The 25,033-nt window shown below is 50.5% G+C and overlaps 1 protein-coding gene across 2 annotated transcripts in view; it reads right to left on the bottom strand.

Annotated features, from left to right (window-relative positions):
- Positions 1 to 2,627: 2,627 nt before the first annotated feature.
- The window catches only part of PARP1 (poly(ADP-ribose) polymerase 1), a 39,829-nt gene continuing 17,423 nt past the window's right edge, over positions 2,628 to 25,033 (bottom strand). For both annotated transcript variants that reach the window (XM_060091352.1, XM_060091353.1), the window contains exons 8-23: positions 23,776 to 23,920; positions 22,021 to 22,161; positions 21,088 to 21,330; positions 20,716 to 20,784; positions 20,395 to 20,527; positions 18,122 to 18,317; positions 13,718 to 13,846; positions 10,630 to 10,713; positions 9,043 to 9,165; positions 8,349 to 8,477; positions 6,770 to 6,868; positions 6,112 to 6,264; positions 5,036 to 5,163; positions 4,191 to 4,252; positions 3,490 to 3,604; positions 2,628 to 3,210 (exon numbers count right to left, since the gene is read on the bottom strand). In XM_060091352.1, coding sequence (XP_059947335.1) covers positions 3,129 to 3,210; positions 3,490 to 3,604; positions 4,191 to 4,252; positions 5,036 to 5,163; positions 6,112 to 6,264; positions 6,770 to 6,868; positions 8,349 to 8,477; positions 9,043 to 9,165; positions 10,630 to 10,713; positions 13,718 to 13,846; positions 18,122 to 18,317; positions 20,395 to 20,527; positions 20,716 to 20,784; positions 21,088 to 21,330; positions 22,021 to 22,161; positions 23,776 to 23,920 — 2,031 coding nt within the window. In that variant the 3' untranslated portion in view covers positions 2,628 to 3,128. The remainder of the gene's footprint in view (positions 3,211 to 3,489; positions 3,605 to 4,190; positions 4,253 to 5,035; positions 5,164 to 6,111; positions 6,265 to 6,769; positions 6,869 to 8,348; positions 8,478 to 9,042; positions 9,166 to 10,629; positions 10,714 to 13,717; positions 13,847 to 18,121; positions 18,318 to 20,394; positions 20,528 to 20,715; positions 20,785 to 21,087; positions 21,331 to 22,020; positions 22,162 to 23,775; positions 23,921 to 25,033) is intronic.

Here is a 25,033-nt window from a genome sequence, read left to right as displayed (position 1 = left end):
AAACTAATAGAGCGCTGTAGATCAACTCTACCCCAATAAAAATTATAAAGAAGAAAAAAGCATATTCTGGGGCCTAGAAGCTCGAGCCCCATCCCCTCAGGGTGCTCCCTCACAGCCGAACCGTCAGAAGCCATTCCGCCTTCAGTCAGGCCACTTCCGAGGGACAGCGACTGTGGCACAACCTGTGGACTCACGGGCACGAGCGCACTGCCGCACGCACCACCTGTGCTGAGATGAGCCCCTCGCCCAGAAGCAAGGCTGCGCAGGCAGCACGGTGGTGGAGCGGGGCTAACGTCCAGGTGTCCCCATCGCCAGCACCGTCCACCCGTCAGCAACCTCTTACCTGAGGAAGACGTTTGCAGGCCCTATTTTCTTTTTACTTTTCAAAACGAGTCTCCCCAAATCTACCTGCTTATAACCTAGATCCTGGCTTGGTTCTGCTCTCTTAAGTCAGAGAAACGGGCAAACAGGCTGCTGTCCCATCTTCCAGGCAGAGGTTCAAGACTGGCTATTAACCCCCAGTAAGTCACAATACACAAGGCCTTGTTTGAAGTGGTAGAAACACTATTCCTTAAAAAAACAACTCCCGATCTCTGGGAAGTTGAAACACAGAATTGAAGGGGAAGGAAGTGAGGTCCCTTCGGAAATGTGAAATCCTTAAAGTAGCCGGGTGACAAGGAGCCGAACAGGCTGGAGATAACCGCTCCTGATATTCAGATCTCCGTGGAGAGAAGACACAGTGTCTGGAGCACCTTACACGAGGTAGAAGAGGTTTCAGCGTGAACACTAAACACGCGGAGCACACACTCTGCACACGCCACGGGCTTCACTCAGGGGACTCAAGCACAGTGCTTTGGGGTTCACCCCAGCGCGAAGTTCCAGTCATGTCACGACAGCAGCTTCACAGGAGTCCTCTGGGCTGTCGGAGGAGCTGTTCTCAGCCTCCAAGAGAGAGCGGCAAGAGAAAAGAGCCAACATCAAACCCACTGGTTAACACGTCGGATCAGTGGGGGGTGCTGCTGCTCACAAAGTTTAAACCTCGGACGTGCACTACACTGCGTGGAATGGTGTGGACTGAAACGTGAGCCAAGTGCTGCCTTGGGCAGAAGCGGCTGTCGTGCAAGGGCATTTCCAGGCAAAGGCAGGAGGGCTGGCAGCTCCCAGGAGAGGCTGAAGGCAGTACCTCGTCTCACCGAGCACCCTGTGCCGTATGATTTAAATTTTAAACTGTGCACATTTTCGCTACCTGGAATTTTTATAAAGTGAAGAAAACCAAAATATGAATACTGAATCATAACACGGCAGGTTCCCTCTTTTACAAGAAAAATACGGATCAGAGATGTGAATCTCTCTTTAAGAAAGAGATCAGTTTTGATTACAGAGAACCTATTAAGCAATCACTCCAACCTAAAAATACTGTCCAATCAGGTGGAGGTAATTGCCTTTCTCTGTGCTGATTTAAAAAAGGCCAAGAATACAGAATATTCAGGATCTATGGAGCCTGAGAGAATTACTGAATGGCTGGCTGATCAGGAGAGGGGCCCTCAGGTCAATGGCGCTAAGGATTTTCATCAAAATTTAAGGACACTGAAAAAACACAAAGACTCTGTTATCAAGTTGATTTGCCCGTATCTGAAATCCGACACCCTAACTTGGGTTTGTGTGGCCCTCGAAGTTTGCTGACTGCATAAAGTCACAAACATGCCTATGACGGGACACAGCCACAGTTCATAAACTGCATCTGCCATTGTCATCACTAAAATGTAGCTCAGCTCAGAGAAAAGGTTTTTCTTGTCTCCTGTCTGGAATGATGTCTGTCCTTCGTTTCTCTGACCAAAGATTCCGGTGCAACTTTGGGTTGGAGACAATAGCTCATTCTGCTGCCTTCTCTTGCCTGTGACTCTACCTTCTGGCCCACACTTCCTGTTCTCCTTTGTAAAAGGTCCAAAGTGTCATACGATATCATCCTGGCTCTCAGGGAACTTAAATGTAAATATTTGATAAGCACCACACTCAAATATACAGTAGTATGAGGCAATATAGTATATGTAAAATGGTACTCTATAGAATAGAACAACATGCTGACATGTGTTTTATCACCACTAAGTATCTGATAAACTGAAGAAAAAGAAGAATGCCCTCCTATGCTTGGTTTTCTGTCACTTAGACACGGCACTCCTACTGGGCACTGCCGTTTGTTGCCTGGCACATTCTGTGGTTTCATAGATACGGGTACAAACAATCCCCCTACAGTCTTTGTGGACCTTGCACTGTGAAGATGAAAAGATGTGCACTCAGAATGAGACCAGACACACAATACACAAGTACAGAAGCCATTTCAATTTTAATTCAGAATGACTATTAGCCCTTTGGTATTTTGGTGATATAGTTTTAAGTTAGAAGACAAAATTGTTGAGAGGAAAGTTGAGAATTTCAAATGCAACTTAAAATTACTACACTACATATTCTGCGAGCTGCCACGTTCCAGTGTCTCTAGAAAAGGAAAGCACTTCTCGTTTCTAAGTATGAGAAATTGTTCACGTTCCTCCCTTTGGTCTCCCCACACTCCTCACCAAACACCACCAACAAAAAGCTAAAAGGATGACAACAAATGCAAAATAAAAAAGGAAATTTAAATAGTATGAAATTAGTTTTTATTTTAACCTCAAAATAAATGCTTAACATTTTTCCAAAACTAAAGATGAACACTTAGAAATAAGGGTGGAAGATTATTTTTTCCTTCCCTGGGGAAACCAGTAAGGCAGGCGTTCTAACGTGGCTTGCAAGGTTCTTTCATTGGACTAATCTAGACACACAGAAAAACCCTCCCCAACTTTTCCTCTATTGTTAGGTGTACCTACCAGGGTTATGGCTGGCAGGAGAAAAACCCAAAGCAACCCCCGCCCCCCCACCCCGTCCCCCCCCGCCCCAGCAACACAAACAAGGGATTTGAAAAGTTGGGAGAATCATTTAACATGTGACCTAGTGTTCATATAAAATCCCTTCTAAGGAGGTTTAGTGAAGGTGCTATCCCTCGGCAACCCAGCTGAAGTTTCTGCCTGGTCAGTCAGTACAAAGCACGTCAGGTGAATTCACACCGCAGTCACTGGGCTACCACGCCTCACAGCTCACCACAGGGAGGTCTTAAAGTTGAACTTCAGCTTCAGCAGATACTTCAGACTGACCTGAGCAATATCATAGACAATGTACCTGAAGGAGAAGCATGTCAAGGTATAAACGGTTCCACGTGGAGTGAGCTTGTTGCCCCTAAGCCGGCCTGCTGGCCACACCCTGCAAACCCTGGGTCGGGGTTGGGGGTTCAGGTCTCTCACCCCGACCAGGGAGACCACTGGAGGGAACTCTTCACCATGAGACACACAACAGGATAGTCTCTAGCCAGCCCACTGCAGGTTAACTGGCTGCGTATCAGTGACTCCACAGCCCCAGAACGTTCCTTTGGGCTCACACAGCACACTCGTAAAAGGATACTCGTTATACAGTAGACAGGTGTCGTTAACACCAGATGAAATCCCGGTCCCAAGAGGAACCTCTACACCATCCATAGTAATACTAGCTGAAGGGTCAGGAGTAGTTTTGCCTAAACCTGCAAAACAGAAGGCAGAAGTGATAATGATTTGTGGCAAAAGATGTTGAAAATGCTCCAGAGAGATGAGGTCTATGTGTTCATTTAAAAGACACACAAATCCTATCCCATACTGCATCCTTCTTCCAGACATAAAGCTGTAGGTATATTATCAAATTCCAGGGTATCAGCCTTAACTGATTTTCATAAGCATAGTAGTGCCCCTGCCCCTCTTTCTGTTGAGCAGGATTCCAAAGCCCTTGCTTCAACTAGTCAGTAGGAGGTCCTAATCATCACGGGCTATGAGCTGCATCAATTCAAGAAGCTCCAGGTACCACTAGGCCACCAGAGGTCCCTCAATGCTGAAGCTAAGAGTCAGGTTAAAACCCAGAGCCAGTGCACCTGGTTACTGGAGCTCCAACCGGGACTCTTCTATGGCATTTGCGATACTAGTGGCAGGCACAGAGAGTCTTTTTTTTATTTTTTATTTTTTAATGAACCTGTAATAGCTAGCCACAGGAACTGTGGCTTTGGGGGAAAGAAAGCCCCCTCCCTGCGCCGTCCAGGGTGCCTGGGGCTGCCGCAGCAAGTTTCTGAAACACATTACCTTTGACACTGTGCTTGCCCTTGGGTAACTTGCTGATATGCGAAGCGTGCTTCAGTTCATACCTATTTAAGAAAAGACAGGTTCAGAAAGGCCTCCAAGGTCACTGGGCTCTCAAACCAACAGTGTGACTAGCAGAGCAAGGCCACGGGAAATGCTGAGATAAACACTCAGAGAACCCAGTCCACCTTCCCTGCTAGGAACTCCCTCCTTCTCTGGTTCTGGCAACTGACAGCGCAGCCCCTTTTGAACAGTTGATGCCCATGATCACTGCCACGGGGCCGCTTTCAGGAAAGGGCCCATCCAGAGCTGTGGTGTGGCTGGCCGTTCTGGAGGTTTCTGTCCAACTCATGAACCTGGGACCCCTCCTGGTCTGTTACATAACCCTGCTCTCTTTGGGTGATGGTTGATAGGACCAAGGTGGACAATCAATCCAAGCTGGGCCAGTCAGACTTCCTCTGCAGGGAATCTGGAACTGGGATTGAGATTCCAGTTCAATCTGAGTCGGTCTCAGACAGAAAATGTACACATCAGCAGGGGGACAGGGGCCATGAGGTGACCATCCTTTGTGCAAGTCAGCCTCTCTGTTTCGCAGTCCACAGAAAGAATGGACACTGCCAGCTCCTGAGGCCTGGTTGTATTCCTGTCCTTGGTCTTGTGAGGCGTTCCTGTGTCTTGTTTGCTTAACATGCACTGGCGTCTGATACCCACTGCCTAACTGGTGGGTCCTCTTAATCATGGTGGGGAATTTTCAGGATCAACCCCCAGCCAAGGGAAGCTCTCCTTCCTCCAGCTCCCCCCATCCACCCCCATCAAGTGCCACCAGCCCCAAAGCCAGGGTTACTCACATGTTTCCAAGGGCAACTTCTCCCAACAGGATTAAGCCTATCGGGTCTCCCTGGGATGTGTGGCAATAGTTGGCACTCTTAGAGACCATGTCGGCGAAATAGATCCCCTTACCAAACATGTAGCCCGTCTGGAGGGATGGAAAAGGGACCGCTGAAGACCTTCTCAGCACCACCTACGGACTGCGTGTCCCCACTTCCCACAGCGCCCCCGGCAGGCGGTAGAGGCCCGCGCTCAGGAGCGGGCTGTTCAGATCCCAGCCCCGCCGGGTACCCAGGGGCTGGGAGAAGTTACCTAATCTCTCTGGACCCCACTTCTTCTCTGAAGGGAAAGTACCCCAGGGGGCTGCTGTGAAAATTAAATGAGTTAATAACAGCTCCTTAGACCAGGGCCTGGCACATGTAAGCACCCAGTAAACATGGCTATTACGTTTATTCCTTTTTGTAAGTGAAAACGAGATTCAGAGAGGTTAGGGAGTTTGCTACCACACAGCACTCCTGAGTCCAGTCATTAAGCCTCTTTGCTCCCCTCTTTTTACCAGTACAAAACGAGGGGCTTGGAAGACGAGGGGCTTAGAAGACTATTCCTAAGTCCCTGCCTGGTGGGTCACGTCTGTAACCCAGCAGGTGGAACAGCAATCGCTCGGGTCTGGGCCAGGCTCTACTCATCTATCGGCACATGTCACAGAGGCACATGCTGAAGTGCAAGGAGGTCCCCCGCTGGGAGGTGGGAGAGGCAGGTCTGAACTCGGCCCGGCCTGCGGCCAAAGTCTGCTCTCTGTCAGTCAACACACCCAATTAGCATTCAAAGCAGGGCCTGGACCCTTACTTCCTTTGTTCCGGAAACTGTGCTTGATACGTGTGCAGCTACGCTCTCGATAGTGGGGGTCAGGAGAGGGACATCTGGCAACATTCACCTTATCGACCATGGCTACACCTACACCTTTCAACAAGGCCCCTTATTCACCGGGGCACGTGCGCTTCTCACGCCAAGTACCCACAGAGCTCTGGCGCAGGCAGCAGCAGAAGCAGGCACCACCCACCCCTCGCTCCCCACAGCTCCCGGGCCAGGCACGTACCACAGGTGCTTCAGGTGGGGCTATCCGGAGACCCTGGGACAGGATCCCAGCGAAGTTGGTGGTCCTGGACCCGTGCCACAGCAACCTTCGGTTATGCAGCTGCTTAAACGGCTTGTAACGCTGGCTCTCTCCTTCACGCTCTATCTTAAAGATCTGGTCGGAGCATTGAATAAAGGAGAGAGGCAGGAGGAACCACTTGTCACTCTGGTTAACTGGAGATCTGACTAGACACAGGAGAACCGACCAGCTGTCTGTCCCCAGAGCTGGAACACTGTAAGGCCTTTTGCAGTATGCAAGGTGTTTCAATCAGGCTGGGATGGAGTAACGCTGCTAGTCAAGGTCCCATTTAGCAGAGACTAGCTATTAAAATTAGTGCTACGTGTAGGTGCACACTTGAGGCACTTTGTTTTGGATCTCTGATAACAGTTCTGATGGCAAAACTAGGTCTTGGGGTAGGAAATGTCTTTTAAAAACAGAATAAAAAGGCAACCCCAAACCACAGGACTATGAACTTTTGTGTTCCACAAACAACTGAGTCACTTCCTCTGGTGATTTAAAGCAAAGCTAACTGCTCCTTTCTACCCAGGCCCAGGTCGGAGGAATGAGCAGGGAAGAGCTGGCAGGACACAAAGGGGGCGGAGGGAGGAGAGAGCCTTACATCGACGACTTCCAAGTCATATGCGTTGTGTGTGGTCGCGTGAGTGTTCTTCACATACTTCCTAATGATCTCAGCCTCTTCAGAATCTTTGTCCACCACCTAGAAGAAAGGCATCTGGAAATTAGAGCAAGGGAGACCCCAAGAGAGCCGCACAGAGGCAGGAAGAACAATCACAGGCTCAGCTGATGCACAGGTAATAAACGGCCCACGTGGAGCCCGGGCGGGACAGAGCCAGCCTGTGTTCCGAGCCCTACCACGCTCGCTCCGGGGCAGATGCCAGGCCAGTGCCCCCACCTCCCCAGGCATCGGCTTCTTCATCACCTATTTGGATGAGCCCAGTGTTCCTTCTGCCTTAAACCCCTGTGCTTTGGGATATCAGGAAAGCTAGAAACACGGGGTTGGCTCACTGTCTGGGAAGAGGGAACCTCTAGAACAAGGAGCTGGCTCTCAGGTAACAGTCCAGCTCACCAAGAGTTAAAACACCGGGGCCAGGAGACACCCTGCAGTCAAAACTTGCAATGAAAAGCAGCAGGGATCCGACAGACTACAGGGGTTTGGATGATGGGGATGAATGCTCCACCTCTTCTGAATCCTCAGGGCCATGCACATCACGGCTCAGAGCAAACACCCACCAAGTAACCATCAAATAATGGAATCTCTGCCTAAATAAATGACTGTGTTATGGGAAATACTACGTGTGTTCTCTTACATTTTCATACTCTTATCCAAAGTTAAGAGAATTCAGGAATTCTGGTCTTCCTCATTGCCTCTTAATTAAACGGCGTCAGAATCATAGATGGAGAGAATAACAACCCCTTCACGAAGAACCAGGCCGCTTGGTGTCCTACCCCACATACACCCACAGACCTATACTTTGTCCTAAGCACGGAGCAAAGACTCTTTTAGTGACGTAAACACACAATGCCAGGCTCGACAGATCCTGGTGCACTTGAACCTCCTAACACTGCAGGGAAGGACACAGGGGCTGAGGAAGTGAGAGGCACACGGGAGATGTGAGACTAGGCTCAAGGCCAGGGCAAGCTTGGAGCTGAGGCAAAAATTTCTCCTCCGGGTGGCCTAGGCGGGGTGATTGCTGCCCAAGCCTCCAGCACACCCAAGTTCAACGACTATGTGCACCAGTTGAAGAGCCACTTCGACTCCAGAGGACATGAACCCAGGCACCATAGTTTTATTACAGCTGCCATCAGGCACTTCTACGTCTGAAGTAGGATACTAGTAACAGAACTTGCAGAGTTCACGCCTCAACAACCTCCAAAAACAGAGACCCTCTCTAGATTAAGGGGAAAAACAAAACTTGAAGGCCCCACAAAAACAGGTCTTTACACTCAGCTGAGGCCTTGACCTGGAAGCCTGCCTTGCAAACAAGGTGCTTCTTTACAGGTGAACTGCTCTGAGGTTCTCAGAGTACCACAGGCAGCAACACCGGGGAACCTGTTAGGACGGTCAATCCTTGGACCCCAGCAATCTGTTCTGACAAGCTCTCCAGGAGATCCTGATGCACAGTCAAGTTTGGGGACCACTGCTCTTGGGATGCTTCAGGAAGGGCAGGCCCTGGTACCATAATGTCAGTTTTGAGCTTCTCATAGTTGACGTCGATGGGGTCCTTGCTGCTGTCATCAGAACCACCCCTAAGCAGACTGTAGGCCACCTCGATGTCCAGCAGGTTGTCCAGCATTTCCACCTTGGCCTGGAGGAACACAAGAAAAACCCTGAGCTAAGGACCAAGGTGAGGGAGAAAGACTCACCCAGGTAACGTCCAACACAGACAGTGAAGAGGTGCCTCCTAGCTGCTCAGGGACAGCCCGTCATCCGTTCACAGATGAACACTCCTAAGGATTTCTGGAACGCTAAGGAGGCTGGCTCCCTGGGGGAGAAGAGGCAGAAGCCACAACGGTGATGGCAAGAATGGCCTTTCCTCTCGCACGCACTGGTTGACAGGTGGGGACTCATCACTGGCTCCCTCATGAAGCAGGGAGGGACGGAAAGCAGGGAGGAAGACGCTCCCTCTCTCCCAAGGCTCCTTTTCCCCAGACTGACGTGGTCCAGCAAGGGCAGGAAAAACCAACCGTTCTACCCTTGGGCAGGCTCCTAATACGGGTCGAAACCCCACTTCAAAATGAGGGCCCAGTGGTGGGCCTCCAGCACTGGCCGCTGCCCTCAGGGATCGTGACACGGAGGGGCAGTGGCACAGGAGTGACATCCAGCCCTGCAAAGCCCGGGACCCGGGGCTCCCTGCTGGACCTCGGTGCTACCTGCACGCTGTCTGAGTTGCTCAGGAGCGGAGGCTTCTTCATCCCGAAGTCGTGGGGGATCAGGGTGTAGAAGCGATTTGAGAGGTCCAGGATCTGGGAGTCGCTGCTGCCCTGGGACACTGCCTTTAGGAGAGGGGACACAGGGAACAGACTGAAGCAGCACTGAGTCCCCAGCGCCTGGCTGGGCTTTCTCCTCTGGAAGCTGGGCGCTGCAGCCGAGTCCCGAGGCAGCCTGCGGTGCGCACAGGCCAGGACACTTCCTTCCTGGAGTGTTACTCAACTGGGCGGTGGCAGGATCTCATCCTCAAGCTGTGCGGCTTGGCACACACGGGGCTTCTCGTACACAACATCACTTGTACAGAGAGCTGTGTAGTTACAGACACACGAACCTCCACCACTCCGCAAAACGCCACCTGCCGCATCTAGGTGGTGGGCTCATGGCTTTCAACTTTTTGTATGTTTGTAAACATTCCATAATAAAATGTTGAAAGGGAGAAAAAACCCCACTGCTACCAAATTTAGTCAGGCCCCTTTGGCCACTGACCTTCATCTTTAAGGTGGGGAATTCGTCTTCGGTGCCCCCGGAGGGCCAGGGCCAGGCACAGAAAGGCGAGCCCCTCCCTATGCTGCAATGCCAATTAGCGCTCTGTGCAGAAGGGGCTCAGTAAATGCACGAAGAGATGGAGGAGCTGGACTAGTCACTGCATACTTGGCAGACACCCTGGGGGCCTCCAGGATGGCAGAGGGGCAATGACTCGGCACCCTGCAGGCACGAAGCTCCAAGTCCGCTTCTCACTGTGACACGGGCTTGTCCACACCCTAAACCTCTGCCTGTGCTGCAGTTTTTGCTCTGTGCTATGGGCAAAGGACACCACGCCAGCCCCTCCGCCTGAACATTCTGGAACAGGAAAGAGCCTGGGCTGAGGAAAGCCTTCCAGGTCTCAGGCAGTGGGGAACAAGGAAAGGGGTCATTGCTCAGGACCGGCTGTAACCAGATTTAATTGCTACATTTCAGGGCCTCCTCTCCAGCACCAGCCAGAGCCCACTTCCCTGGTCCCACTTCAGCTTCCTGTTTGCTTTTCTTCTTTCACACGCCACTCCCATATATAAGTGGAACCCTCCAGCCCCTTCAGGGCAGAGGCTTAAATCAGGCTCTGGGGACTGGGGGACAGCCAATTGATGTTGAATGAACATAAATGAAAGAAAGACAATATTTAACTTGCTATTTGATGATTTCCTAGTAACTGCAAAATAAACTCAGCTTCTCTTAAAGACACACACAATAAAAATGAGAACATTTTTATGAGGCAGGAGAACAAAATTCCTCATTAGGTGTAGAGGGAGTTGACTGCACAGCTGATAACTGAAAACACCGCTAAATCATCAGTACTCTGACCATCTTTTTGCAAGTGGCAGGCACTTGTCATACTTGTTGAACTGAAAACATCTAAATCATCATGAATCAGTACGCCTGCTTCATGTAACCCCGAGTAAACGTGCTGCTGTTGCTCGCCACCACCCCCCGCCATGGCAGGCCAGCCAGGAGAACCCCTGGGCAGCTGGAGGAGAGGCCGGTGCCTCGCTTACCTGCTGGACCTCACTAAGGATGGAGTACGCAGCCTGGATCTGCCTTTTGCTCAGCTTCCCCAAGGGCATCTTCTGAAGGTCAATCTGAGGAGACAGGGGTATTTTTCCCTTTGAAAGCACTGTGCAGCGAGATGATGGGAGAGCCAGACCAAGCAGCATCCCAGGCCTCCTGGGCCCTTACAGAAGCAGTCACAAGTCTTTCTGGTCCTCCCGGGGACACCCTGTGACCCAGCTCCACAGGCTTTGCAGCCTCGCCCCCACTGCAGGGGACAGGAGTCTCTGAGGGAAGATTCTGGCTCACTGCATTTATGGCAGGGTAAAGCCAAGCAGGGCTCGCCCACCCCTGCACTCAGTCTGAAACAGCCCCACGCTTCTGGAACAAGGTGACACAACAGGACTCCCATCTAATTCCAAAGTGAGGATAAGGTGCACCCTCCCTGGGGTCTCACAGCCAAAGCCATTCCCACCCGGAAAATAAGAACCATAAAGCGGTGAAAATTATTTTTAAGAGGACACACTCCTGAACATACATGCTTAGACCAAATCAATAGTGTGCCCTTCCAATCAGTCACCCCAAAGGTTAAACATCCGTCCCTACGACAGTGCTGCTCACAATACCTTGGGAACCAGCATCCAGGGAGGTGGCAAGCTGGCTGCAGCGGCAGAAGCATGAACTCTGGGGGCCGAGGCCTGGTCGCCAGGTAGCGTGTGAGGCACCCGCTCCCCGTGGCAGTGACCTGCCCAAACGCTGCCTCGGCCCCTCTCCCGCCTCAGTGACGCACGGGGCCCCTCACCCTGAAACCTGAGCCACTGTCTCCAGGGTCGTTCCCAGTGGACCCTCTGAGCTCCCGGCCCCAGCACTGCACCTTGCCCATCTTGACACCTCCAGCACCTGCAGGGCCTGGAACAGAGACTGAGCTGGACAAGCACTTGAGAGATGAGACCACTATGCCGATTAAATGAAACAGGATGTGAAAGTGCTCACAGCCCATCAGGAACCAATCAGGGGCCAGTGGTGACAGCGTCTAATGATGACAAGCTATGGCACGTCAGCGTCTCTGTACCCTCAGTACTGTCCATCCCCAGTGGAGAGTCTGTTTCTGGGAAGAGTTAAATAGTTGGCGCTCAGTCCGGGGAAGGAGGTGGATAATGTATTTTGAGCCAAGACCACAGTAAAATAAAAGAACAGAGTGACCTTAGCATGGACTGAGAGTTGGCTCTAAAGCAATTCTAAAGAAGGAACTCCGGAAGATGCTCTGACCAAGGGCAGTGTGACCAGAGTGAAAGCACATGCTCTGAGGGGAGTGACTCCCCTGAGCTGTCTCATTTCGGTGTTTATTTAAAAAAAGACCTGGGCTCTCTAACTGACACCCTCAACACACACACAAAGGCCACAAGAACAGGAACAGGGCTTAACCAACACAAGCTGCCTCCCCCCTCCCGACTGTGGGCTGGGGGCAGGGGCTCCACAGCAGCTGCGTTTAGGGAGAAAGTGAAAAGTGGGAGAGATGCCTCGGGGTCAGGGCACTGAGAGCCACAGGTGCAGCCAGAGGGAGGCTTCGAGAGCTGTAGCCCGGACTCTGGATACAGCACACACCCTCCCGACCTCAGCTGGGACTCTGCTCTGGGCTCAGGACTCACCTGCCTCACAAGGAGCGCTCAGTTCCCCTGGGCACCATGTTTACTCACCTACCTGGCCACCCAATCCCACATAGAGCCCATCAGGCTGGGAGCGGGTGCCCCACTCTCCACATTCTCAACACAGGCTGCCTTCCAGCAGCAGGCCCCTGGCCCTCTGCTTCCTGCTAATCAACTAGTTCCCTGTCTTAAGTGTAAAACAAGCTAAAAAAAAAAATGTCATTTTCACAGAAAGAGACTGGGTCTGATCACAGTTGAGAAATTCTATGAATCACAGATAAGCCAGAGCACAGGAAGCCGGAAATGATACGTGGGACATTTCTTTTGAAACGTTAATGAAACGAAGATGCCTCCGCGCGCATCTCTCTGCCAGCATTCCTGGTGAGCCCACCCACAAGCTGTTCAAACCAGTCAGACCTCCCAGACAGAAGTCGGGTTGTTTATCTGTTTGAACAAGACATCCGCACAAGCCCTGGCTATCTTGAAACCCATTAGGGGTTTCCTAGGAGGTGACCCAACACTCAGTTTTCTAACAACAGTGGAGCCTGAGCAGTCCTGCCAGGCTGAGCTCCAGGCAGGGAGATACGGGGCTGAAGAAGAGAGGCTGCCAGTGGATTATACCATTCAGATTCGTCCCGCCCCCCTCCAACGCTGCCTGGAGCCTCTAGGAAGGCCCCGGGGAAGAAGCAGGGAGGGAGCAAGCCGCGAAGGGGCGTAACGACCAAGGCCGATCTGCAATTCTTGCTCTCTCTGCTGGTCCCTGCTTGTCTTTCAGAGCAGCCTGAAGCTTCTGGGCTCGGTGGCTGGAGAAGAGGGGAGAGTCTGTTTGCCAGCCAGATACCAGCAGCGCCTGGACGACCTCTGTGGGAATGCCCCTTGGGTCAGCACTCAAGAGCTCTGACGCCAGAGGCAGCAGGAGCAAGGGCCCCTTCTGCACTCATTTCCCAGGGAAACAAACCGAAAACGCCCGGCCTTGGCCAGGGTCCCCGCCACTTTTCCTGGACAAAAACGTCTACCATCACCCCCATCCCGCCCAGCCCAACCTCTTCTTAAAAGCAGCTGGTATGAATTTTATCTGATGAAGCAACTGTCAGAAGCTCTCTGCACTTCTGTCAATGCTGGTTACGGCAGTTCTTTTACCGTAAGCGGGCTACGTCTTGGGACTTCCCATGACAGCTCCAGGTGGCCCGTTGGGTTGGGCCACAAGAGACCATGCCCACACTCCGTCACGGCAACAAGGGGAAAAGTGCAAGTGGGTCTAGGGACCCAGGGGACAACACACCATCTATTTCACAGCAGGCCAACGATCCTCTGCAAAAGAGCAAGCACCCCAGGCCTCAGAGCTCCTGCATGTCTCAGGCTGAAGAACAGCCACCAAACTCGCTGCCAACTCGGCGCTCAAATCCTCAACCCCAGCAGACGCTCACAAATGAAACGAAAGTGCAGTAACCTCGTACTCCACCATGGCTTTCTTCATACTTTCCACATCAAAGATCATCTTAATGAGGTCCTGCACTGGCTTGGGGAGCTTGGACTTGGTGCCAGGGTTTACTGTCAACTTCTTTACGGCCTCTTCATCCTTCAGGGAAAAAGAAAACCAGGAAGGGACACAATTCAACAACCTAAGCCAAGTGGTGGTGGTGTTTGGCAGAGAAGGGACACAGGACGGAGCGCCACCAGCCAAAAAAAAAAAAAAAAAAGCTGAGTGTTAATCAAAAAGGTTTCACATTAGTTGCCAGGAGAAGCATGTATGAATGTGTACAGGATCAGATACTTCCTGTGCACCCCTCCAAGTCCTCTTGGCTGCTCCAGATTCTTATTCCAGATGCCACTGAAGCATCCAGCTCTGTACAGGCAGACCCACAGGCACCCCCACTCCCCTCATGCCCTCACCTCCTCCCTCACTGCCTCCCATGCCGGGGTTGCTGGTGCCCTGTGCCTGGGAACCTGCCTGGGCCCACTCATGCCCAACCTGGAAGTGTTGGGCAGCTATGAGGGTGATCCTTGGACCCAGGAGACACTGGACTGATGGACAAATCTTGTCTCCTTTCTTCTCTTGCCCTGCCTCCCCCAAGACTGAATCCACACAGCCCTCTCTATAGTGCCAGAGGACCAAGCTAACAGTCCCACTTCCTGCCAGGCAGTTAAAGCGCATCCCAGCATCAACCCTCTCAAGTCTGCAGCCCTCACCCCTGTTCCCTGGGATTGCTCTTCCTAATATTCTACTAGCACAGGACTTTACCCCTGCCATCTGGGGAATCCAGGCTGAGCCAAGACCCGGCTATACTGAAAGTGCCTGAACCCTTCTCACTTTTGAACCCACAAGGGCAGGGACTATGACCATCACGGTGTCCCTAACAACTGACGGTGTTTGGTATTTGTTTTCAATGAAGGTAACTGGCTTTGGGCCTTGAGCCTGGAATCTGCTTGGCTTAACAAAGCTGCACAGAAGAACCTGTGTGCTAGTGTTCAGGGCTGCTGCTGTCAGGGGCATAGTACATCTACTCTTAATGCTGAAACACAAGTCTTCAACACAAGTCTTAAATGCATTCTTATCCTCTAGCTCAGTGGTCCCCAATCTTTTTGGCACCAGGGACCGGTTTTGTGGAAGACAATTTTTCCACGGACTGGGGGTGGGGGGATGGTTTCGGGATGATTCAAGTGCATTACATTTATAATGCACTTTATTTCTATTATTAGTACACTGTAATATATAATGAAATAATTATACAGCTCACCATAATGCAGCATCAGTGGGAGCCCTGAGCTTCATTTCACTTGCCACTCATTGATAGGGTTTTGATATGAGTCTGCAAGCAACTGATTTATTATTATGGTCTCTGTGCAGTCAGACCTCTCTGCTAGTGATGATCTGTATTGGCAGCTGCTCCCCAGCGCTGGCATCACCGCCTCAGCTCCACCTCGGATCATCGGGCATTAGACTCTCATAAGGAGCGCGCAACCTAGATCCCTCGCATGCGCCGCTCACAGTAGGGTTCGCGCTCCTATGAGAATCTAACGCCCTCGCTGATCTGACAGGGGGGTAACGGGAGCGATGGGGAGCGGCTGTAAATACAGACGAAGCTTGGCTCGCTCGCCTGCCACCCACCTCGCTCACCTCCTGCGGTGCAGCCTGGTTCCTAGTAGGTACTGGTCCATGGCCCAGGGACTGGGGACCCCTGCTCTGTAACTTCACTGAAGGCAAACTATTAGTATGTTAAAAAGCCTTCTTTAAATACGTATACTCTGTGACCAGGTAACTCAATCTCTAATGATAATAAGCACAGAGATAAGTGTATCAGCATCATTATAGCAAATACCTGGGAATAATCTAAATATCTAATTGGGGCATTGGGAGGGTGTTGTTTGGTAAATTACAAATAATGGCCACCCACAGGATGGAATTCTATACAGACTTAAGAAATGATGCTCTAGTTCAGTGCAGTTTAATACAGTAGTCACTGGTTTTGACATGTGGCCACTCGGAATTGAGCTGTGTTGTAAGAGCTAAAAATACACCAGCTATCAAATATTCAGTTAAAAAAAAAGGTAAAAATATCTCAATGATATTAATATATCAAAATAATATTTCGGACATTCTGGGTTAAATACGTAACTAGTATTAATTTCACTGTTTCATTTTGCTTTTTAAAATGTAGCTGCTAGAATATTTAAAATTGCCTAAGTGGCTGCCTATCTCTCTCTGTTGGACAGCATTGCTCTAGAAGACATGGGGAAATGCTCCTAGAACAGTAAGGCCAAAAGCTGGTGGTGGCAACACAGTATGTAAGGAAAGACTCCAGTGTTACAGTGGAGAAAAGTAGCTGTGAAGTGAAAGAAGTGTATAAAAACATACACCATGATCTTAATTCTTTGTGCCTCTGTCTTTCTCAAAATTTTCTAAAACAAATACAGTTGACCCTTGAGCAACTCAGGGACTAAGGGCATTAATCTTCTGTGCAGTCGAAAATCCGAGAATAACAGAGTTGGTCCTCCATATTCCTGGTTTCTCCCTATCCTAAGTGCTGCTTCCGTGGATTCAACCAACCACAGATTGTGTAGAACTGTAGTATTTACTAATGAAAAAAATTCCACATGTAAGTGGACCCATGCAGTTCAAACCTGTGTTGCTCAACTGTATGTATTTTTGAAATGGGAAAAATAAACACAGTAGGGGGCACTGCTGAGTTAGACCAAGTCTGTGCAACTCTAAACTCCAAATTCTCCACCTCAACGTTATACAAGAGCTAATTTCTATTTTTAATGGTAGAGCTCATGATACTCTCTATAAACTAGAGAATTCCCCCTTTAAGACATGTTAGGCCTCAAAAATTTGGAATTAAATCTGTACCATCTACAAATCTCTTTCTTTCTGCAACATAAGCGTGCACCACTCCCCATTATAAAAGCAGTAAGTTTTCATATATAAACAAGGTGGGACTTCCCTGGTGGCACAGTGGTTAAGAATCTGCCTGCCAATGCAGGGGACACGGGTTTGATCCCTGGTCCGGGAAGATCCAACGGGCTGTGGACCAACTAAGCCTGTGGGCCACAACCACTGAGCCTGCGCTCTAGAGCCCGCAAGCCACAACTACCAAAGCCCATGCACCGCAACAAGAGAAGCCACCGCAATGAGAAGCCCGCCCACCGCAACGAAGAGTAGCCCCCGCTCGCTGCAGCTAGAGAAAGCCCACATGCAGCAACGAAGACCCAACACAGCCAAAAATAAAAATAAATAAAATAAAATAAAAACAAGGTAAGCATTTTGTCAAAACCAGTGGCCACAAAAGTATCAGTCAAGAGACAACAGAAGGCTGTCTGGTAATATATAGGCAGATGGTCAAGCAACAAATATAAATAATGGGAAATTATTAGGAAATAATTTGGGACTAAAAACTGGGACCTGGGCTTCCCTGGTGGCGCAGTGGTTGAGAGTCCGCCTGCTGATGCAGGGGACACGGGTTCGTGCCCCGATCCCGGAAGATCCCACATGCCGCGGAGCGGCTGGGCCCGCGAGCCATGGCCGCGGAGCCTGTGTGTCCGGAGCCTGTGCTCCGCAACGGGAGAGGCCACAGCAGTGAGAGGCCCGCGTACAGCAAAAAAAAAAAAAAAAAAAAAAAAAAAAAAAAAAAAAAAAAAACTGGGACCTACTGGAGCACGTCAAGTCACTATAATTCTATCTTGATGATAAAGCAAGTCACGTGATCTATGATTCAACACAGCTTCAGATAAGAAACCTCACCTGGAATCTGTGAATTACTCCCTGTTGTGTTTAGGGAGCAACTTCAAAGACTGTTGCTCCTTGACAGTCTTAAAAACGCTCACACTGTTTGTTCTCATCTAAGCGCCATCTCATATTTCACGGTGTAGATTCTATTCATGAAAGGGTGCTGGATTTTATGAAATGCTTTTTCTATGTTTATTTGGATGACTGTGTGGCTTCTGTCCTTTATCCTATTCATGTTATATTACATTGACTTGACTTGCATGTTGAACCAACCTTGCATTCCTGGGATAAATCCCACTCAGTCATGGTGCATAAATCCTCATGTGCTGCTAGATTCAGTTTGTTAGTATTTTGTTGAGGATTTTGCATCTATATTTATAAGGATATTGGACTGGAGTTTTCTCGTGATGTCTTTGTTCGTCTTTGGTATCAGGATAATACTGGTCTCACATAATGAGTTGAAGAGTGTTCCCTCCTCTTCTCTTTTGGAAAAGTTTATGAAGGACCAGTATTAATTCTTTAAACATTTGATAGGATTCACCAATGATGCCATCTGATCCATGGCATGTTTTTAAAAGAACAGTGTCTCTTGCTTTTATCAGAACTAGAAGGTGTAAGAGTGATTACCTGGCCATAGTCAATCTCCAGAGGGTAGAACTTTTTGGGATACTTTGTGAAGTTTTTGGAGTGCCAGGCATTCCCGGTTTTCTCTTCATATAATTTCGTAAAATGCTCAATGGCATCCTCCTTGGATGGCATCTGCTCCAGTTTGTTACTACCAATTACCGTGCCCACACGGCCCCAGGACCTGAATATCCAATACCTGTGGGAGGAGAGGAGGAACATCAGATACAAATTCATGGGTCAGCCTGTTGTATTTCAGGATGAGTCTCCCTTCCCTGCCATTCCCCTTGAGGGAGAAACACCCCAAACTGATGGTGACTGACAAAGAGGAACAAAAGGAACTGGTATTACAATGAAGGACCTTTATTTTACTTTTATTAAACTGAGCGTTGTAAGTTTAGAGTAATTTAAAAATGCCCTTCCAAATCATATTGGCAAATGGGCTATAAAAAGTACCAAAGAACAGGTTAACCTTGGATCTGGCAGCCAAACTTGAGGAGTAAATCCTGAGGCCTACAGAACTTTACATAAGAATATCCAATTCTTCTCCCCAAAGAAACACGGCAAGTAACACTTGGAAGTCATGCGTTCAAGGTGATGCAACCATCAACGACGTGTATTAAAAATAATGAAGAACCTTTGGCTCAGATCAGAGGCTGAGATGTGATGAAATGGGACGGGGCGGGCCACTGGCCTGCAGGGTCAGCCACCTACAGACCCAGGCTAGCATCTTCAGTTTCTATCTCAATCTAGGGCCAAGTCTTGGGTACTCTGCGGGCTGTGCTGCCTAGCTTTGGGCGAGTTCATTTTTTTTTTAGTGGAAATCATGCATAAGTTAAATTTTACATCACAATAAACACAGATATATTGGAAACCCAGAAAGATTTGGATGCATTTAAAAAATAAAACCAGAGATTTCAAAGAAGATTTGGGGCTTCCTGCTGGTTTTCTGGGCTACTGCCCAGAGAAATACAAATTCATTCTCTGCTGGGTTATTTCCCTCTGGAAATGTTTGGAAGACAGCACGCTGACCTATCCTGAAAAAAACCTTCTGCTCTAACAGCCCACACTGTCCTTTCCCTCTAAAAACCAATAAATCTAGGCCACCAGAATAAGGCCCATGTCCAAAATCACCATTAGAATTTGCTTGCTGGAGGTGGACAATTCTGTTCTCATTTGCCTGTTGTTTAACACACTCTGGCACTCAGCACATTTCCACAAAAACCCTATCCCTTCTCCTGCACTCCAACACACACCTAGCTTTTGGAAGGTATGTTTTACAAGCAAGATACCCTACTTTGACCTTCAAATCTCCAACAAGAGTAGGTAGTAAAGTAAATGACGCAGGATTCTACTTCTTCAGAAATTTTAAGTAGCCACACAGATATCGTGTGCTCTTTTTTTTTTTTTTGCGGTACGCGGGCCTCTCACTGTTGTAGCCTCTCCCATTGCGGAGCACAGGCTCCGGACGCGCAGGCCCAGCGGCCATGGCTCACGGGCTCAGCCGCTCCCGCGGCATGTGGGATCTTCCTGGACCAGGGCACAAACCCACATCCCCTGCATCGGCAGGCGGACTCTCAACCACTGCGCCATCAGGGAAGCCCTATCGTGTGCTCTTTTAAGGGTCACTTCTGACATTCATTTTCAATGAAAGGTTTGGTGAGATGTGAAGAGCCTGAGCCTGCCAGTGCCTACAACCTGCAGCTGGCCAAGATGCACCGGACGCTGACTGTATCCCCCGGGGGCTGCCACTCTCACAGGGGTTTGCCTTTCAACGAGGAAAGCTTTTTGGATCTCCTGGAGTTCCAATGTGTAAACTGTTTTCATTTGCTAAAAAGGAAAGGTCACTTTAATATACGAAAGTGCTCCCCCCGCTTTAGAACTTAACACACCTTCCCCACTTAACATGCAGCTCCTGCTGTGCTGGCTGCAATGAGGGCCCATCGACTTGGCAGAGAACTGCCCCTACTAGAAAAGTGTGCGTGGCCAAGCCAGCCCAGCCCCTCTGCACCCCAGAACTGGCTCTTACCTGCCTCCACTATGTTCAAAATAAAACACACAAACAGATGCGAACCCAAACGCCTTTAGTTAACTGGGGGGCCCGAGGTAACACTGATGAGTGAGGACTGAAAGGCTGTCTGGGGGCGAGGGCCGCTTCCCTCCCTCACTGCAGGCCTCACGACACACCCATGCTCTTCACGAGGCGGCTGGCTTCCCAGGAGCACTGGGAGCCTCTCAGGAGCACAGCTCTGCTGGACACTCCCGCCCCGGCGCACCTGCTCTCTTTGTCATCCTCCAGGAGCTGCAGCTTGTAATAGGAGTTGGTTCCCTTGATGATGTCCACCAGGCCGAGGGTGGCGCTGAAGACCTTCCCGCCTTTCTCCAGGACGTGTGCGCTGTGCTCCAGACCTGTCATGGACAGAGCTCCTGTGATGAGTCCCACAGGGAGAAGGGGGTCTGCAGGTTCCCCACAAGACGTGTGCGTCCTCAGGACCGGGGAGCCTTGAGGCCGGAGGGTGAGGCGCAGCCCTGTCCCACATGGTTTCCCTCATCAACAGGGTGCCCACAGCTCACTCTGCTCACTCCCGTTTCCTTACCAGAATCAGGGTCGACAGCTGCTCCTCCTTTAAGAGTTAATTTCATTCTCTTTTCAGATTTGTTGGTACCTTGGAAGGGGATAGAGACATGCAAACATTAAATTAAAAATAAATAGAAAGTAAGGGGAAGGTGGCAGGCAGGGCGAGTGGGTCACCTTCACCTGGGTCAGATGTCAACATGGCATCTGTGTGCTGCCTTGCACCATCCTGCGCCCAGGGAAAACGAATGAGAAAACTGGTGTGGGCAGCGTTCAAAAGACCATTCGGGCGCAAAGGGAGAGGCTGTGCACAGGCGGACCTGGCCAGCCTGGCAGAGGCCACGGCCCCCGGCAGGATGGGGCCACGGCAGGGCGGGGCAGCTTGGGGCCTCACCTTCCTCCTTGACGGGGCCCTTGCTCTTCTTGGAGGGCACAGCCCCCGACTTCCCTTTTGGGGCCACGGCTTCAACAGGCTCCGCCTTCACCTCGGCCCCCCAGGGGGACAAGAGGTGGGTTGAGAGCAACTCCTGAAGGCTCTTGGTCGAGGCGGAGATGTCCTGGAGGAATACCTCAGACACGACGCGGATGTTAGCTTCTTTTACTTCCTCCATCTTTTTATTCATCTTGTCGACCTCCTCTGTTCAAATCGGAGGGAAAGAACTTTGAAATCTCACATCACTACACAGTTATTACTTGCTGGGTACTTCCCAACCCTCGTCACCCACAGCTCTCCTCTCCTTCAAAATCTAGTGCCTGGGGCCTTGGTTCATTTCGACAGTCGTCTCTCACCAGCAACAATCCCCCTTTTTCTAACGTGTGATGAGTGAGAGCTGCCTTTCTCCAAAACCTTCTACAGAACGAGATGTTAACAGGTATTACATAGAGAAGCAAGTCAGATTCCTATGGGAAGAGCGGTGTACTGTTTTCTGGTCTTGGAGACTTACAATTGTCGTCGGCATCTTAAGCCTGCAAAGACACCTGTTCACCTTCGTTTAACTCTGCATTTTCCAAACCTGCTTAGGCTGTGAACTTTTTGCCTGGAGGCAAACCTACCAACATCTTGTGAACAAGGTGAGAAGAGTGGGCTGTTACAGTCTGTACTCGGGAGTTTTAGATACGTGAATATAGACAACACGGAGCAGCAGTGCCAAGTACAAGTGCCCACACCCCTTTCCAGAGAACCTGAACAATGCCAGCGATGATAAGAGACACATTTTTGGGGTCCCTCTGTGTGTCAGACACTGTGCTTGGCACCTCACCTCATTTAATGTTCAACACAACCATGAGAGACAGGGATCCCTCTGGTTCACAGGCAGACTGAACTCACTTTTGGTACTGATGCACAGGGAGGCCTTGTTGGCGGTCCCTGTCAACTTGCCCCCGAGTTTCTCGATGGTGGCCTTCACTTCATCCTTGTTCTGGGACAGTTTCCCAAGGGTCAGGATCTTCATGTTGGATAACGGCTTGTCTGGGATGGGAGAAAAGGATCACTAGGCAGGGCTGCTGCCCGGGATGGAGGGTGGGAGCAGGAGACCAGGCAGCAGCTCCCAGGGGAAAGCCAGACCAGCTGCAAGGCCCCTGAAAGGCCTCAGCACCCTCTTTGATCAGGGAGAAAGGGATCTCCTTGAGGAGAAGTCTACGTAAACAGAAGAAAAGAGTAAGAGTAGCAGGAAAGCAGAGGACAGGACAGCAACCTGTATGCAGTCCTCAGCACAGAAAGGACCGGCCGGGGAGAAGCCATGAACTGACATTGCTCCACAGCAGGCCTCGAGTAGAGGTGGCCAGGGGTACCCTGGGTCTGCTCTACGGACAGGCGAGGAAGGACCAGGAGGCTGGCCAGAGGGTGGGACGCCGGGGTCACATGAACTCCTGATTCCTTCTGTTATTCTCTCCTTACCCCATGCCTAAAAGCAAACTACATTGCTCACAGGACGCATATTAATCAACCCCACTAAAAAAACTAGCCTTGCGGAATTCCCTGGCAGTCCAGTAGTTAGGGATCCGCGCTTCCACTGCAGGGGGCGTGGGTTTGATCTCCGGTTGGAGAGCTAAGATCCTGCATGCTATGCGGCGTGGCCAAAAAAAAATAAAAAATAAAAAATTTAAAAAGTAGCCTTGCCCATCAGACTTGTCTGATTCAGGCACCAAGAACCCTGGGATTTTAGGTATTTAGCACTGACCCCAGCCAGAAAGACCTGGGTCAGGGGTGTGCCTTCTGTTTGTTACAAACGGGAACATACAGAGCTGGTTACACATGTCCACAAGAGATGCTGTGGGGAGGAGTCCTTTAAGCTGTCCCTGTGAGGGAGAACTACTAGGGATACCCATAGGGTTTAACTGAACGTTGGCCGAGGTCTCCACAGGGAACGGAATCACTTAGCTGTGAACCGCAAGTGAGGGGAAAGCAGAAGGGACCCTCAGGGCAGGGCCCGGACGTCGACCCCGCCGGGCCCACCACACTTGCTCTTGGACCCAGGCTGCAAGCAGCAGGGTGAACTCGGGATGACCACCCACACGTCCCCTCCCCAGAGGATGGAGGGAGGTCACTGCTGGGCTCACGTTCACGGAAGAATCCTCATCCTCCACCCAGCACACGGTGGCCATAACCATTAGACTACGCCACATGTCCCTGAGTAAACAAAGACAGGAGTATCTTCTGCCACAAAAACACAAACTCATCTCACTGTCTTTGTTGGTGTGGAGTACTTCTCGCGGACACTGATCACAACAAGTACGGCAAGTCTCTGCAGGCGACAGAGACCCAGCATCACATCAGGCTCAGGATGACTGGTGGGGGGCAGGGCTGCCCAGAAGCACAAAGCTGAGCCCTGGAATGCTGCTCTGTAGCGTAGCGCAGTCAGGCAGGAGAGTCTGAATGCCCCTTGCAGGTAACTGTCTCCCTCGCCTTTCTCAGAAGCCCCCCTCCCCAACCTACCTCCTCCTGCTGGGGGTGGGATGGGGAGAAGAAGGGCAGAGCCTCCCCCCAGGATCAGCCAGCGAAGAACCCAGACGGACACCCTCTCCACCCTAAGCTCAGGGCCCCAGTCCCCCCACCCTCCCCGAGGCTGGCCCGGAGCTGCACCTGGGGGAGCGGAGTTCACAGTGGCGGGTGCCGGGGCTGCAGAGGGCAGGGGTGCTGCCGCCAGTGGGGCGCTGGTCTCTGGGGGGAATATACGGTTCTGCTTTCGGATCTTCAATTTCTTGAGGTAAGAGATTTCTCGGAATTCCTAAAGAGTGTAAGTTTTAGTTAAGAAACCAGTTCTCCCTTGAAATAACCACCTGATAGAGAAAAGAACTTAAGAATCTTTGTCTTCTTACGATAAATAACAACACAAAATAGGAAAATGTGAGGCTTTTAGTATGAAATACAGTATTACTGCTGATATGGTGCTTATTTGCAATACTTCTACATTTATAATACAGCTGGTACTGTGACGCTTGAAGAGAAAAAATATTTTCCTTAAAAAAACAAAAACAAAACAAACAAAAAAACCCAGTTGATAATCTGGTCAGGGAACCACTGCTGGAACCTGATTACAACCCCCAGGCCTCATTCTGGAGTTGTTCCCCTCAAGAATGAAGAGGCCTCTTCCTGGGGTTGTATGTCCATTCCATGACCAAAAGCCCCCCCAGACTCCCCAGAGCACGGGAGAGAGATGATTACCCGAAAGGAAATCAGGGCAATTCCCTTCCCTTCCTAGAAGAAGGGACCGTGAATGCAGGGGGCCCATCAACAGTCAGTGTTTAGTATTAACTCTGCCACCAGCATGGTCCCCCAGCATTCCGGGCGATTCACTCAATAAACATCACATACACCAGGCTCAGGGACCAGGTCCCTACCCTCCTAAGTCTTCTTCCCATCAAGAAACAGCCCTTCCCTGCTAGATCCATGGTCAACGACTGCCTGGTAGATAAAAGGTATGCTGGGCATCTAACACAGTGCCACATATCACAGTGAGTTTAGAAAGAGTTTCTGCCTTTGAGAAAGAAGCTCAGCCTTGACCGACAGTCAGATATACGAAGGCAACTTCTACATAGGAGCTAGCTTCTAAAGCAGAGGCGTGCTGAAGCGATGCAATACTGGGAATGCTGGGAGGGCTCCTTGGAGGCAGTGACCTGCCAAGTCAGGGGCAGGGAGAGGGAGGGAGGGAGGGAGGGGGAGAGAGAGAGAGAGAGAGAGTGTGTGTGTGTGTGTGTGTAGGCGTGGTGAGTGGTATGCAAGGAGAAAAAAGGTGGCAGAAAGAGGGGCTGCAGAAGGTAGCTGCAGCCAGATCATGGAGGGCTTTGGGGGAGGGGAGTTCAAGCTAAGGAGATGACCATGATTCTGTGATCCAAGCCCC

The sequence above is a fragment of the Mesoplodon densirostris genome, chromosome 2, assembly GCF_025265405.1.
Source record: "Mesoplodon densirostris isolate mMesDen1 chromosome 2, mMesDen1 primary haplotype, whole genome shotgun sequence".
NCBI lineage: Eukaryota > Metazoa > Chordata > Mammalia > Artiodactyla > Ziphiidae > Mesoplodon > Mesoplodon densirostris.
This window is presented reverse-complemented; position numbering and strand designations above follow the sequence as displayed.